Source organism: Tupaia chinensis, unplaced genomic scaffold, assembly GCF_000334495.1.
Source record: "Tupaia chinensis unplaced genomic scaffold, TupChi_1.0 Scaffold000024_1, whole genome shotgun sequence".
In the NCBI taxonomy this organism is placed as follows: domain Eukaryota; kingdom Metazoa; phylum Chordata; class Mammalia; order Scandentia; family Tupaiidae; genus Tupaia; species Tupaia belangeri.
In genome coordinates this window covers 2,551-16,756 of record NW_006159454.1, presented here as the reverse complement: position 1 = coordinate 16,756, position 14,206 = coordinate 2,551, and the positions used below count along the sequence as shown (strand labels likewise).

Here is a 14,206-nt window from a genome sequence, read left to right as displayed (position 1 = left end):
CACATCCTCCCTAATTTAAAAAACCTTCCCAAAAAAAAAAAAAAAAAAAAAACTCTAAAACAAAACAAAACAAAAACAAACAAAAAAAATGTATTTCTTGAGGCCAGGGACTTCATTTTGCTCCTGGCTTGAATCAACGCCTCCTTCACACACACACAGAGCAGGCAACGATCTATTCTTGGAGCGGATGAAAACTTCTGTGTCTGGAGTGGGAGGAGTAGGCCCAGGTGGATGTGGGGGCAGAAGCAGAGCCCGGATGTTCTCTGGCAGATGCTCAGTGTGGTCCTGCCTACCCCTGACCCCCACCCCCCACCAGAGGAAGACGAGCTTGCACGTCCCCCCGTGGTCCTGGCCAGGCGTTACCTGCTTGGTCATTCAGCTGGTTATAGCTCAGGTCCAGGGATTTCAAGCTGGTGTGGACCAGCAGGAGTTCAGCAAGGGCCTGGGCCGCCTGCTCCTCCAGGCCGCTCCCCGCCAGCTGCAGCCTCTGCACCACCTGGTTCCTCGCGAGGCTGGCACACACAGCCTGGACTCCTGTAGCTCCCAGCTGGTTCTCCGACAGGTCCACATCTGCAGGCCAGCACCACGCTCGGTCAGTGGGCTGCAAAGCCAGGAACCACCTTCCTCCACCCCCCAAGGACGGGGCTTTGTCAACGGACTGTCCTGGGCTTGCATGGTCATTCTGCCACCTGTTGGCTAGGTCTCCCCTCCCTGTGTGTCCACACACGTGTGTCCACATATCCACCTTGTGGAACCATGGCAGTGCAGTGGTGGGGGGGCTGCCACTCTGTGATGAACAGTGTCTAGCAGATACAAGCCACCCAAGAGGCCCTCACTGCCTCGTGGCCAGGGACTGACAAAAATGGATCATCACAGCCATGCACAGGACACTTACGCAGGCCAGGGACAGCTGACCATGTCACGTATGCAGCTCAACGCCACCACGACCCCAAGAGCTCAGTGGTATTGCTGGGGCCATTTCTCGGGCTGGAAACAGGCTCGGTGAGGTGGGGCTGCTTGCCGAGGCCAGCCTGTTCTGTGGTGGCCAGGGCAGGTTTGGATGGAGCCCCTCTGGACTCTGACCTTCCCCAGTTGCGCTGCCCAGCCCCTGCCCTCTGTGTCTGAGGATTCGCCACCCTGTGTGCTGCCAGCGAGTCTACCAATGAGCCTGGGGTTGGGGTGCTGGCCTGCAGAGGTGGGAGGGGCGTCCAGTCCTGGGGGCACCAGCAGAGGATCTAGCTCCACCTAAGAGGCTCCACCTTGTGACGAGGCCCAGTCCCCGCCCCACCACACAGAAGGCTCCAGGTGAGAAGGTCAGTGTGGAGGGCGCATCCCTGAGGAAGGGGAGGGCTTGAACCTGCCACCTGCTCCAGGCTCAGCACCTACCGCAGATGCTGCTGTTCTTGTTCAGGGCACCTGCCAGGGCCTCGGCACAAGCTTCATTCAGCCCATTGTCCCGAAGGTCCAGCCGCTTGATGTAGGGATTAGAGGACAGCATGGAAGCCAGAGCACGGGCCCCCTGGGTCAGAGCAGAGGAGCCTGAAGGGCCCATCCCCTCAGGAGCTGAGGGCTCCAGACATAGAGGGCCACTCGCTCGGCTCAGCCCACCTGGGGCCCTCTAACCAGAAAGCCCTTCCCTTCCCACAGGCCTGAGGACTCGTGCTTCTCCTGAACTCCATCCAGGCCTCACCTCCTGGAGCCTCTCTGACCCTCGCTGGGGTGGGGCCTGCAGGCTCCCCAGCCTCAAACGGATCTCTAGGCAGCCTGTACCCCCTGGTTCTCCCAGACGTGGGGATAGGACCTGGCAGAGGAAGGCTGGGAAGGGGGACTCCCACGGCTGCTGTCTCCTGGCCCCAGCATCCCTCTAGAAGTACCTGGGGCCCCAGGCCACGGTGCCGCAGGTTCAACTCCGGGGCTCTCCCTTGGCGCAGAAAGCAGGAAGGGGGCACAGCACCGTGGGCCCCGCGAGTGCGCAGGTAGAGGGTGTCCCTGCCCAGCCCTCGGAGCCCGTGGGTACCTGCTAGGAGACGGGACAAATGTGCATCACGTCATGGACACAGCCCTCTGCCTCCTCCCTTGCTACCTGGCCCTTGTGTTCTAGAAGCATTTCTTCCTCTGCTATTCCGGACTACTGCCCCTACTACAGATGAGGATGTCAAGGCGCTGAGAGCAAATCCCTTCCTCAGTCCCAGCTCATCCTGGTAGGGCCAGGGGGCCAGAGTGGATCCACAGAAGGGTGCGCTCCCAGCGGGACAGGGGTCCCCTACAGCTCAGCCCCAGCCCGTCTCTCTACCACTCCAGGGGACGCCACCAGGGACACCTGTCTCCAGGTCGGAGTCCGAATCCTCCGCCGAACTCTCGCCGCCTCTTCTTCCGGCCCTTGGTTCTCCGCAGACCCCTCGCTGGGAGCCGTCATGGTTACGCCCACTCCGCTGCAGCGGACGCGGAGGTCTGGGCCGCCGCGCGCCGCTCTTAGAACGCGGCCCGGGAGTGGGGGCGGACCCTTAGCCGCGCTGACCAATCGACTGTGGAGTTGTGCAAACAAGCGTCCACCGTAGCCAATAGGAGAGCGTGGCCCCCGCGACAGTCGCCAGGGCAACGCGTGCGTTTGGTTGCCGGAGAAACCGTCTCGGGCCGGCGCTAACCCTGAGCCAGCTCCTAGCCAGAGCCAATAAGAGCGTTTGCACCGGCCGGGACCCGACGCCTTGCGGGCATTTACTCCGCCTGCAGCTCAGTGAGGTTCCAGCACCGCTCGCCCTGCACCGACTGAGAAACGCGCCTGACTCTAGAGTTTGCGCTTTAGGCCCTGAGTCTGGGGACAGGGCCTGGAAACCTCACAGAGGCAGTTCCCTCCCTCTGGACCCACAGTCGCACCCTCGCTCCGTGGCCCTCTCGTTCGTGCCCTGACCTTTGTGTATGCCCTTCCCGCCCTCGGGCACGCCCCTCCCCCAACTTTGCTCCTTGACACTGCGGAGAAAGTGTCCTCTGAAGTCACTGCTCTGGAAGCCTTCCTGCCCCCTCCTCTGGCCACGTAGCACTTGTGAAACCTGTGGTCCCCCACCCATAAGGAAGGGAGGTCAAAGTGCAGGGACAGGGCAGCTCCTCTCCGTGTGCCAAGACTCAGCAGGGGGAATGGGGGAGCCAGGGAGGCCCAAGGCTAGGGGTGGAGGCTGGGTCCCGCCTGCTGTGGAAGTGTCCCTTTAACAGGCCTGGCTTGGGGACCGTTTTTTGCCTCCTGTTCAGCAGTGGCTGGGGGCGGCGGTGTGGCGCTCTCACCCTGGAGTGTCAGCAGCCGCAGCCAGAGCCCAGACCATGGGCTTCTCTGGGGTTGTGGCAGCCTGGGGGCTTCTGGATTACAAGACGGAGAAGTATGTGATGACCAAGAACTGGCGGGTGGGCGTCCTGCAGAGGCTGCTGCAGCTAGGCATTGTGGTCTACGTGGTGGGGTAAGAGAGGGCCACTCTGGGCCAGGCTGGCCAGGAGGATCGGGGTTGGCCCTGCTGGGCCGAGGGACACAGGACTGGCTGGCTCTTCAGGGGCCAGGCTGGTGGTAGTGGCAGGTTGGGGGCACACATGCAAATCTGGCTGGGGTCGGGGCAGACAGAGGAGGGGTCTCAGGTGTCACCTGCCTCTTTTGTGGGGCTCCATCCTAGCCCCCTTCTGGGCTCCGGGCACAGGGCAGGATTGGCCCCATCCCTGCTCAGGAGGTGTCTTGGCAGGGCAGAGACAGTCCTTGACATGATGAGAGTGGGAGCACTGAGGCCCCCCAGAGAGCCGACCAGGTCTTCCTGGGGGTCAGAGGAGTCTTTAAGGAGGACAGGGGGTGTCGGGTGGAGGTGGTGGTGGCTCTCTCCATCTGAGGGCACTGGAGAGCCAGGCTGGGGCTTCCGGCCTGTTCAGGCGGTCTGGGGTAGACGTGAGAGTGGAGAGGAGGCAGGGGCTCTGGGTGCAGGCTGGGAGCCCACAGGGTGTGTGGGCAGAGCCAGACATGTAGGGCCCACTCTGTCACTGCTCACCCTGTGCCGGGGACGCAACCACACTGCCCCGCCTCCTCCCCAGGTGGGCCCTCCTTGCCAACAATGGCTACCAGGAGCGAGACCTCGACCCCCATGTTTCTGTCATCACCAAACTGAAAGGGGTTTCTGTGACCCAGATCAAAGAGATCGGGAACCGGCTGTGGGACGTGGCCGACTTCGTGAAGCCGTCGCAGGTGGGTACGCTGGTGCTGCTGCTGGGGGTGAGCTCTCGGCCCTGACAGCTGGGACACCCCCACTGGAGGGCTCTGGGCGGGCCTGGGCGGGCCTGGGCGGGCCTCACGGATCAGTGGGCTTTCAGACGTGTGTAGGTGCTCTCCAGGTGGACGAGGGGCCAGTTCAAGCCAGGCCAGAGGAACTCCATTTCCAAAGGCTGTGTCCGGAACGGAATGGAGTGTCTGGGATGCGAGGCTTGAGTCTGAGATGCAGTTGGAGGTGTGTGCATGCCAGGCCTTGGGACTTCCTGAAGCCCCTTCCATAACCTGAGGGTCTCACCCTCTGCCTCGTGGGCGACATTTCCCTTCTCCCTCCACTCAGCTCACCCGCAGCCTCCATTTCCGCCCTGTTCCACCAGTACCAAGCGCAGCTGCGTCCTGGAGACACTCCACCACGTCCCCCTGTCCCGGCATGGCCTCTCTTCATTCAATGAGGGCTGTGACCCCAGACTCAGTCCTGACACTTCACGTCCCTCCCAACATTTTTAGCGACAGTTCGCGCTGTGCCTGGGTGTGGCTGTGGTCTCTTCATGGCTGGTGGGTGCTTTAACTCACCTGCTCTGTACCTCGGGGTGCACATGTACTTTTCCTTTGTTTTTTTTTTTTAAGAATTATTTTATATTATTTTATGTTGTTGTTATTATTATTCATTTATTTTAATTTGACCAGGGAGAGAGAGAGAGAGAAAATGGGAAAGCAAGCCACCAGGTCCAGGACTCGAACTGCGGTCAACCATGTGAGAGTGTCCAGCACCTTAATCACCATGCCACCTGCTGGCCCCCTTATTTTATGTCCTATTATTAGTTTTGGTTTTGTTTTTGTTTGGCCAGAGAGAAAGAGGGGGAAAGTGAGAAAGCAAGCTGCCAGGTCTGGGACGCAAACCATGATCGGCCATGTGGGAGTCCAGCACCTTAACCACCATGCCACCTGCTGGCCCTGCGCTTTCACTCTTCGTATCATCGGAGCCCACCAGTCCCTGCTTTCCACCCTTGGAAGGCTCTCCTCCCATGACAGCAGCCACAAAGTCTTTCTATATCCTAATGGCTGCTCGCCCCCTGCCCTCTGCCAGCCCTCGCCTTCCCTTCCTGGGCAAGCGCACTCCACATGTACAGCACTGGGGTGCAGACACCCTCAGAATGTCTTTGGCCACCCTTTGGCCCTGGACCAGCTTACCATCTGCTCCCCTGGCTCCTGTGTGCCGGTGCTGCTGTGCGTGTGATGAGTGACCGGTCTAATCCCTGAGTGGGCCCCGGCCTAGCTCACCTCTGGGTTAGCAGTCCCTGGGAGCGGGAGACTCTTGGAAATTTCTAGTGGAACGAATGAGCGTGTGCCTCAAAGTGGTGAATATGTATGAGACTCCCTGGACTCTGAGGTGGCCGGAAGCCCAGCCGGAGTCCCATCTCTGCTTCAGCCTGGCTCCGTGGGAGCAGATGAGGCCAGAACTGCTTCCCTCACTATCCGGGCTGCCAGCTCTGGCCTCTCTAGTCAAGAGAGCCAAGCCAAGGCCAACCCTGAGACTTGCCTCCTAGGGCGAGAACGTGTTCTTCTTGGTGACCAACTTCCTTGTGATGCCAACCCAAGTCCAGGGCAGGTGCCCAGAGGTAAGTGCCCAGGAGCTTCCCAGAGGATCCACCAGCCTTGGGCCACCAGATGTCTGTCTTTGTCCTCCCGGGTGGCTGAGCGTATCTCGGACACTGAGCTACATCTTTCTGCAAATTATTTATTTAGTTGTTTTAAGAGAGAGATTTTGCTATAGGGCACGTGCGCTCGCCAGACAGACAGAGCCAGAGAGACAGAAAGCGAGAAATCACCCCCCAAGGGGGATGGCCACACCGCAATCCCTTTTCTTCCATTCTCCTCTTAGGATCTCAGGCACACACACCTGGCATGAGTTTTAAGCCACCGGGTCTGGGACTGGAACCATGGTCGCATGGAGTCCAGCAAAGTAACAATTACGCCATCTGCTGGTCCCTTCGTTTTTACATATACCCTGCCTGGCACATGACCCCCATTTAAGATGAGAAGACTGAGGCTATGGCCTCCCAGGCTGTGGGTGACAGGGCCTGGATCTCTGAGAAACAGCAGTTCCCAGGAGGTGTCCAGGTCCCTCCCCATCCTGTTCTCACCTCTGGGCGCGCTCCAGATGGTCGGTGCTGGAAGATCACCTCCCCTCCTCTGTGCCCATGCCCTGTTCATGTGTTCTGAGGCAGCTTCCTCTACAGTGAGTGAACACAGCACACTCCCACTTACGCTGAGTTTGGGATCGCATAGGCTCTTTGGGTATCTTTCTTGATGACTGTGGTCAAGCCAGGGCCTCTCTTATATCTGTGATCCAGAAATACAGATGATCTCAACTTACTCCCTCACTGGGGGTGTCTCAGGGATCCAGCATCTTGACGTGCATGTGCACACACACGAGAAGAAGAGAATGCCCCACAGGACCTGGCTAGGTAGCAAACCCCCTTCCCATGGGGATCCTGGGCATGCGTGTGCATCCCTACGTATTGATGCTGGGGCTGGGATTTGAACCCCAGTTGGGATCCAGCTTCCTCTGCTCAGTGCTTAACCACTGCGCTATGGACCAGCCCACCTGAACAGCTGGGACCCAGGACATAGCTTCTTTAGTCAAGGCCAACACTTAATTGCTTGCTGGGCTGGAGGGTCACTGTGTAGACAGCTGTCCTCTGAGCCCGAGTGGCTGGTCCCATCACAGTCACTGGGGACATCACATGTCCATGGTAGACCGCCATCTGCAAAGGAATTGAGGTTTGGGCACAAAGGGTGTGCTCACCCTTGGAGAAGCTACAGTGTTCTTCCTTTTCTTTTCTTTTTTGGAGAGGTTTTTGCTATACAGCACATGCGCTCACCAGGAAGACAGAGACAGAGAGACAGAAAGTGAGAAATCATCCCCCGGGAGGCTGGCCATGCTGCAGTCCCTTCTCCTCCATTCTCCTCTTGGGATCTTGGGCACGCACGCACATGCGCCCAATGTGAGTTGAAGCCACCAGGCCCAGGACTCGAACTGCAGTCGACTACATGGGAGTCCAGCGACATAGCCGTTACGCCATCTGCTGGTCCCAAATATCCTCCCTTTTCTGAATGCCCGCATATCTATTTAGCCCTCAGTTTGTAGGCTGCTCTGAAATTTCCCTGGGGTCATGGGGCCTCATTTTCTGGAATCCGTGACTCCTCTTTGCCCATGTCCAGGCTTCTTGAATCTTCCATGAGACTTCCAGGGCTGGGCCGTTCATCCCTTCTGACAACCTGTCTTCCTGAGAGGAGTCCCAAGTCCCTGCCAGCACCTCTTGGGACCCTGGTCACTCAGTCCCTCCCAGCACTGGGCTGTCCTTGGAGTGTCACAGCCTTTGGCTTCCCTCTGGGCTGTGCCTTGGGCTGAGCTCACAAAACTCATCCCTCGTGCCCCAGGGTGCGCCTACACCTACACCAACACCTCGTGCCCCAGGGGACGCCTACACCTACACCAACAGGGTGCCGGGTCTGCGTGGTGGAAGGCTAGCCATGGCGTGGAGATGGCGGTGGGGCACCCATGGAGGCCCTAGGGCAGAACTTTTCTTTTATTATGCGCATGGTGGGGGGCAGGGGCAGGGGAAGAGGTCCAGCAGGGCAGGTCACATAGCAGTCCTTTTTCCTCCAATTTCCCATCCCATCATGGCCCTGGGCGCGTGCAAGTGTGCCCCATGTGTGAGCCACCAGGGCTCACTTTCCCTCTGTCTCTTTCTGGTCAAATGAAATAATAATACTATTAAATAAAATAATTCTTAAGAAAAAAATCCTCTCTCTCAGCCTCAAGTTGCCGGTCTTTAGGTTGGACTGGAAACTGAACCTGGGCCTCCCGTGTGGTCCCAGCCTGCAGGGCACAGGTCTTAGCAGGGCGCCAATGGCCTGGACCATCTTTATTTTGCACCCTCTGTCTTTCCTGTGTGCTTCCAAACGCAGGGTGTCCTGGGGGCTCAGGTGGGAGCTGGCCTTGCAGGCTAGGTCACTGAGAGGAAACGCTCCTCCAGGCCGCTGGTGACTCTGGTCTCCCTCCCATCCCAGAACCCCGCCATCCCGCTGGCTAGCTGCTGGGCCGATGAGGACTGCCCTGAAGGGGAGACCGGGACGTTCAGCCACGGTACTGGGGCCCTGTCTTCCCGTCCCCACCAGGGTGGGGGGCCGGGTTGGGAACCTGGTGGCTCCCAGTGCAGGTCCCTGTGTCTCTGCATTCCAACACCCCTGCGCCATGCCCTCCCCGGACCCTGCAGAGGTTTGGGGGCTGGAGCTCACTTGTGTTTTCAAGGCATTAAAACCGGCCAGTGTGTGGTTTTCAATGGGACCCACAGGACCTGCGAGATCTGGGGCTGGTGCCCCGTGGAGAGTGGCACCGTGCCCACGTAAGTCCTCTCCCCGCCCCACCCCTGGCACAGGGCCTCGGGACTGGCAGAGTCCTGGCCCAGTTCCCCTTCCTCCTCCACCTGCAGGAGACCCCTGCTGGGCCAGGCTGAGAACTTCACCCTGTTCATCAAAAACACCGTCACCTTCAGCAAGTTCAACTTCTCCAAGTAAGCACGGACAGGTCCCGGCTGGCCCAAAGCACCTCCCTGACCCCTGCCGTGTCTGACCCCCATCCCTGACCCCTCCCAGGTCTAACGCCTTGGAGACCTGGAACGCCACCTACTTCAAGAGCTGCCGCTATGACCCCCACTCCAGCCCCTATTGCCCCGTGTTCCGCATTGGCGACCTTGTGGCTCAGGCCGGAGGGACCTTCGAGGACCTGGCATTGATGGTGGGTCCTCGGGGGGTGGGGGGCAGACCTCCCAAGGGCTTGGAGAGGAAATCCCAGCCCCACGCATTGGCTGTGCGCAGGGTGGCGCGGTGGGCATCAGCGTCCACTGGGACTGTGACCTGGACGTGGGGGGCTCCGACTGCTGGCCCCACTACTCCTTCCACCTGCAGGAACGGAGCTACAACTTCAGGTACGCCCCTTCCTTCACCGCCCGCTGGGGCTCCTCGCTCAATGCCACCCTCCAGTCTCCCTGGGGTGGCGAAGACAGACCACAGCTGTGCCCAGCCGTCTGGATGTTCCTCTGAGTGCAGGAGGGGGGACCCCAGGGCAGCAGGGGACCTCCACAACCTCCAGTCCTCCAGCCAGGCTCTGTCCAGCTGCCCCTCCTCACCCAGCCCAAACCCTCCCTCCCACCTGTCCCCACCCCTGCCTGGCTGGATGGCTCATTTCCAGAGCCGGCTCTCGTTTTCACTCTTCCCTTCTGTTTTTATCTCAGACTTCAAAAATTTATAGAAAAGCTCAAAGATTAGAACTGCAAACACCCACATAGACTTTTTTTAAAAATATTTAATTTTGTTATTATTTATTTTTAAAATTTGACTAGAGAGAGACATAGAGACAGAGAAAGAGAAAGTGAGGAAGCAAGTCACCAGGTCAGGATTCGAACCATGGTCGGCCATGTGGGAGTCCAGTGCCTTAACCACCACACTACCTGCTGGCCTCAACTTTTTTTTGGTAAGGTTTTGCCATAGGGTACATGTGCTCATTGGAGAGAGACAGAGACAGTGAGAGGGAAAATGCGAACCCCCCCCCAAAGGAGACAGCCATGCTGCAGTCCCTTTTCCTCCTGGGATTTTGGACACGTGTGTACACACACCCTGCATGAATATGAAGTCACCAGGTCTGGGACTCGAACTGTGTCTGACCACGTGGGAGTCCTGCACTTTAACCGCCATGCCACCCACTGGCCATTTTTTTTTTGTTTTTTTCTTTCCTTTTTTATCCTTCTTTTTTCTTTTTTTAAGAATGATTATTTATTTGTTTTTAGAGAGATTTTTGCTATAGGGCGCATGCACTTTCTGGAGAGAAAGAAAGCCAGAAGTCACCCAGCAGTGGGATGGCCATGCCACAATCCCTTTCCCTCCATTCTCCTCTCAAGACCTTGGGTACTCACACACACGTGCCTGGTGTGAGTTCCAAGTCGCTGGGTCCAGGACTTGAGAGGAAGACAGGGAGAGACAGAAGGAAAGTGAGAAATCACCCCCCAAGGAGACGGCCATGCCGCTGTCCCTTCTCCTCCGGTAGGCTACGTGGGAGTCCAGCGATGTAACCATTACGCCATCTGTTGGCCTCAACTGGTGTGAGTTTTTTTTGGGAGAGGTTTTTGCTATAGGGCGTGTGCGCTCACCAGACAGAGAAAGACAGAGAGATAGAAAGCGAGAAATCACCCCCCAGGGGGGATGGCCACACCACAATCCCTTCTCCTCCATTCTCCTCTCGGGATCTTGGGCACACATGCACACATTCCCGGCGTGAGTTCAAGCCACCGGGTCCGGGACTCGAACCATGGTCGACTATGTGGGAGTCCAGAGACATAGCCATTACGCTAATTGCTGGTCCCAACCGGTGAGAGTTTTAAAGGCCCCAGTTCCAGAACTTCAACCATGGTCAACTATGTGGGAGTCCAGCAAGGTAACCATTATGCCATCTGCTGGTCCCAAGAATTATTTGATTAATTATTACATTTCTAAAAATTTGCCATAGGGCACGTACACTCACCAGACAGAGATAGAGAGAAGAGGAAAGTGAGAAAGTAAGCCGCCAGGTCTGGGACTTGAGCCAGGTCAACCATGTAGGAATCCAGGCCTCAACCACCACGCCACCTGATGGCCCATGTTTACGTTTTTGGATTGTCCAATCCAGGGAGCACTAGAGGTTCCTTTTTGTTTGTTTTGTTTTGGTTTTCTTTTTTGGAGAGGTGTTTCTTTTTCTTTTTTTTTCTTTTCTTTTTTTTTTTTTTTTTGCTATAGGGCACATGCGCTCGCCAGACAGAGACCGAAAGTGAGAAATCACCTCCCGGGAGGGTGGTCACGTCACAATCCCTTCTCCTCCACTCTCTGTTTTGTTTTCCTTTTTTTCTTTCTTTAATTTTGACCAGAGAGGGACAGAGCAAGAGTGAGAGAGAAGAGAAAGCAAGTTGCCAGGTCTAGGACTCGAACCACGGTCAACCATACGCTAACCAGACACAGAGACAGAGGGAGAAAGTGAGAAATCACTCCCCAGGGTGCACAAGCACACCACGACCCCTCCTCTCCTCTCCTCTCAGGATGTTGGGCATGTACGTTCAGGTGCCCCGTATGAATTTCAAGCCCCTGGGCTCGGGAGTGGAACCGTGGACAGCCACCTTAAGCACTATGCCACCTGCTGGCCCTAAGGACCTTACATTGTATCTGTTGTCCTGTCTGAGTCTCTTAAGCAGTCCCCAGGGATCCTTCTGTCTCTTTGTGTCACCTCATGGTGTACTCGAGCACACATCCATGCACACATGGCCACCCGGCCTGGAGGATGTCCCTTGACGTGGCTGGCTCTGTCCTGCCTGGGCTGGCTTCCCTGACCCCCTCAGCCTTCTGGCCCACGGGCCTGGTTCCCTGCCCACATCCCGTTCCTCCCTCGCTGACCCTGCTCTGGAAAACCACCTGCATGTACCACGCTCATGCCTCCTGGCCGAGCCTGCATGTTTTCCCCCAGAAAACCTACCCGGTGCCCAGGAGAGAGCCAGAGTCCCCTTCTTCCCCTTCCTTTCACGGTGGCTGCTGTCTGTTTAGGGACGCGTCCTCTGGCCCCGTGTCCTCAGCGGGTGAAGAGATTCCCACAGGCAGGTCCCAGTCTGCTTTTTCCTTACATCCTCAACAATGACCCAGGGCGCAGGCTCAGGGCTGGAGATTTATGGCTTCAAACCATAAGTAAGACGGAGGCCTGAGAAGACCAGCCCGGCCTGTGAGTGGGGGCAGAGCAGGCCACCAGAGCCCTCTCCTCTGTCCCCAGGACAGCCAGTCACTGGTGGGAGGCCTCAGGCGTGGAGGCCCGGAGCCTGCTCAAACTCTATGGGATCCGCTTTGACATCCTGGTCACGGGGCAGGTAGGAGTGGGGCCCAGGGCAGGAGGGGGCAGATATTCAGTGCTGGAGGAGGCATGGGGTGACAGCCACAGCCCTAGAGACTCAGAACCCCCCTTCTCTCTCAGGCAGGGAAGTTTGGGCTCATCCCCACGGCCATCACGCTGGGCACCGGAGTGGCTTGGCTGGGCGTGGTGAGTCTGACCGGCATGGGTTTCCTGGGTGCAGGGAGTGTATGCCTGAATCCACTGTGGGGGGCATGTAGGGTGGCACGGGGGATGAGGGGTGGGGGCCAGGACATGGGTTGGCCCTGCCTCTCTAGATCACCTTCCTCTGTGACCTGCTGCTGTTGTACGTGGACAAAGAAGCCCATTTCTACTGGAAGACAAAGAACGAGGAGGTGAGCTGCAGACCGGGGGTCGGGGTCTAGGGGCCAAGGCTGCTCGCAGACACTGGGCTCTGCCACACAGGGGGACCGTGGGCCGGGCCCCTCACCTGCTGTCCTTGTCTGCAGGCAAAGGCCCTGAAGACAACCACCCACTCCTGAGCTGTAGCTGTCCCTGCCCGCTGGAGGTCCAGGGCCGGGAGGGTGGGGCTCTTGCCTTGTTGATTTCAAGGAGGAAACCCTGGCAGGACCCAGGTGGGCTTGGAGGAAAATCTCATACTTGAATGCTCAGGGTAACTATTCCTGTCTGATTCCAGCCCGGACAGGGTGCTGCATGGGGAGCCACAGGGGCCGGTGAGGGTGAGCCCAGCTTCCTAGTGCCAGGCTACCCCAGGCAGGTCGACACTCATGAGATGGAGGGCAGGGTGGGCAGAGGATCCAACCGCCTGGGCCCCCAGCAAAGGGCATGACACCTCTCGGGCCCATACCTGTTGAACCTGAGGGCCAGCCATTTCCCTGCTGCGGCTCTCGGGCTACGGAGAGGTTGGTAGGGCTAACCTGGTGGTCATGGGGGCCTTTGGGGTCTCTATGTAGGTCCTCGGGGACCCTCAGCCCCATCTCTGGACCCTGCTCCCTGGGAGCCCCACCCGGGGTGGGGAACTCATGCATGGGAACTTGTACAGTTTGAGTCACACCCAGGAACTCGCCAAGCACAATGCAGGAGCCCGGGCCCTGGCCCCCAGCAAAGCTGAGTGGCTGGAAGGAATGCTCCTTAAAGAGGACCCAAGGTTCCCAGCAGGCTGGCTGGGTTCTGGAATCTTCCAGGGGAGTCTGAGATGTACCTGTTGGAGAACTGCCCCAGGCCCGGGGACCCAAGGTCAGGATGTGAGGACGGGGACAGTGGCAGCTCGACCCTCTCTTGGTCCCAGGTTGGGGAAGAAAAAGCTGACAACGGGCTGTCTGCTCATGGGTCCCGGGTGACCAGGGCCACAAGAGGAGGGCCAGGGCTGGGACCGAGGCTGGGCCAGTACCTGGTATCATCTGAGATCCCCAGCGAAGGACTAGGGTGGGAGAGTGTGGCCGGGCTGGTGGAGGCAGCTCACATGTCCCTGCTGGTCCTGGTGCTGCAGAGAGCCGAGGAGTAAAGCCTGCAAAGCCAGCAGCTTCTGCGTAGTCCTTGCAGGCAGGAAGGAAAGGGGGCCGCGTCTGCAGATGGTACAGCCGTGCGGGGAGCAGTGGGAAGATGTAGGGTGGGCCTGGGGCTTCCCAGGGATCCCCCCAAGGCCTGGCACTCCACACTACCTGGTGTGCTGGACGGTAGTTGGAGCAGACCTAGAACCCCATGCACACGTATGGACCATCCCGAGACTCCATTGCAGAGCCCAGGAAGAACAGGCAGAGAAGAGGCAAGAGAAAACTGCAGCAACCCACACGTTGCCACCGGGGGCCCGAGCACGGAAACCTCCATTGCCGCAGTCTGTGTGTGGGTGCACCCTCAGGGCAGCCGGGGGGCCCGTGCAAGCACATGCCTTAGGGAGCGTGTGTGCCCGTGTGGGTGTGTGTCTCTTTGTCTTCGAGTAAGCCTCAGGGAAATGCCAGTCTCTTTGGGAGCCCTGGGATGCCGAGGGGACCCTAGAGCCCAGTGCCCGTTCTACGTGGCCTTCTTGGGGC

At 58.4% G+C, this 14,206-nt stretch overlaps 2 protein-coding genes across 3 annotated transcripts in view; one reads left to right on the top strand and one right to left on the bottom strand.

Moving 5' to 3' along the window:
* The window catches only part of LRRC74B (leucine rich repeat containing 74B), a 23,795-nt gene extending 21,379 nt beyond the window's left edge, over positions 1–2,416 (bottom strand). The window contains 4 exon segments of the mRNA XM_027770694.1: positions 364–570; positions 1,387–1,519; positions 1,875–2,036; positions 2,294–2,416. Coding sequence (XP_027626495.1) covers positions 364–570; positions 1,387–1,519; positions 1,875–2,036; positions 2,294–2,416 — 625 coding nt within the window.
* An 865-nt stretch (positions 2,417–3,281) lies between these two features.
* On the top strand, positions 3,282–12,697 carry P2RX6 (purinergic receptor P2X 6). 2 transcript variants are annotated; one of them, XM_006140186.3, is made up of 12 exons: positions 3,282–3,368; positions 4,060–4,210; positions 5,779–5,850; positions 8,309–8,384; positions 8,550–8,643; positions 8,731–8,811; positions 8,894–9,035; positions 9,116–9,225; positions 12,081–12,174; positions 12,279–12,344; positions 12,473–12,550; positions 12,665–12,697. In XM_006140186.3, the coding sequence occupies exons 1-12, from the start codon at positions 3,313–3,315 to the stop codon at positions 12,695–12,697; spliced, it is 1,053 nt and encodes a 350-aa protein (XP_006140248.1). In that variant the 5' UTR covers positions 3,282–3,312. The 2 variants fall into 2 exon arrangements, with proteins under 2 accessions (XP_006140248.1, XP_014442252.1); XM_014586766.2 differs by having other exon boundaries at positions 3,282–3,446.
* The last annotated feature ends 1,509 nt before the right edge of the window (positions 12,698–14,206 follow it).

Bases quoted from the DNA above. Each gene is read 5' to 3' on its own strand.
- P2RX6 (XM_014586766.2), top strand. From the start codon at position 3,313: ATGGGCTTCTCTGGGGTTGTGGCAGCCTGGGGGCTTCTGGATTACAAG. The intron at 3,447-4,059 runs GTAAGAGAGGGC...CCTCCTCCCCAG, and splicing joins ATTGTGGTCTACGTGGTGGG to GTGGGCCCTCCTTGCCAACA. The intron at 12,175-12,278 runs GTAGGAGTGGGG...CTTCTCTCTCAG, and splicing joins ACATCCTGGTCACGGGGCAG to GCAGGGAAGTTTGGGCTCAT.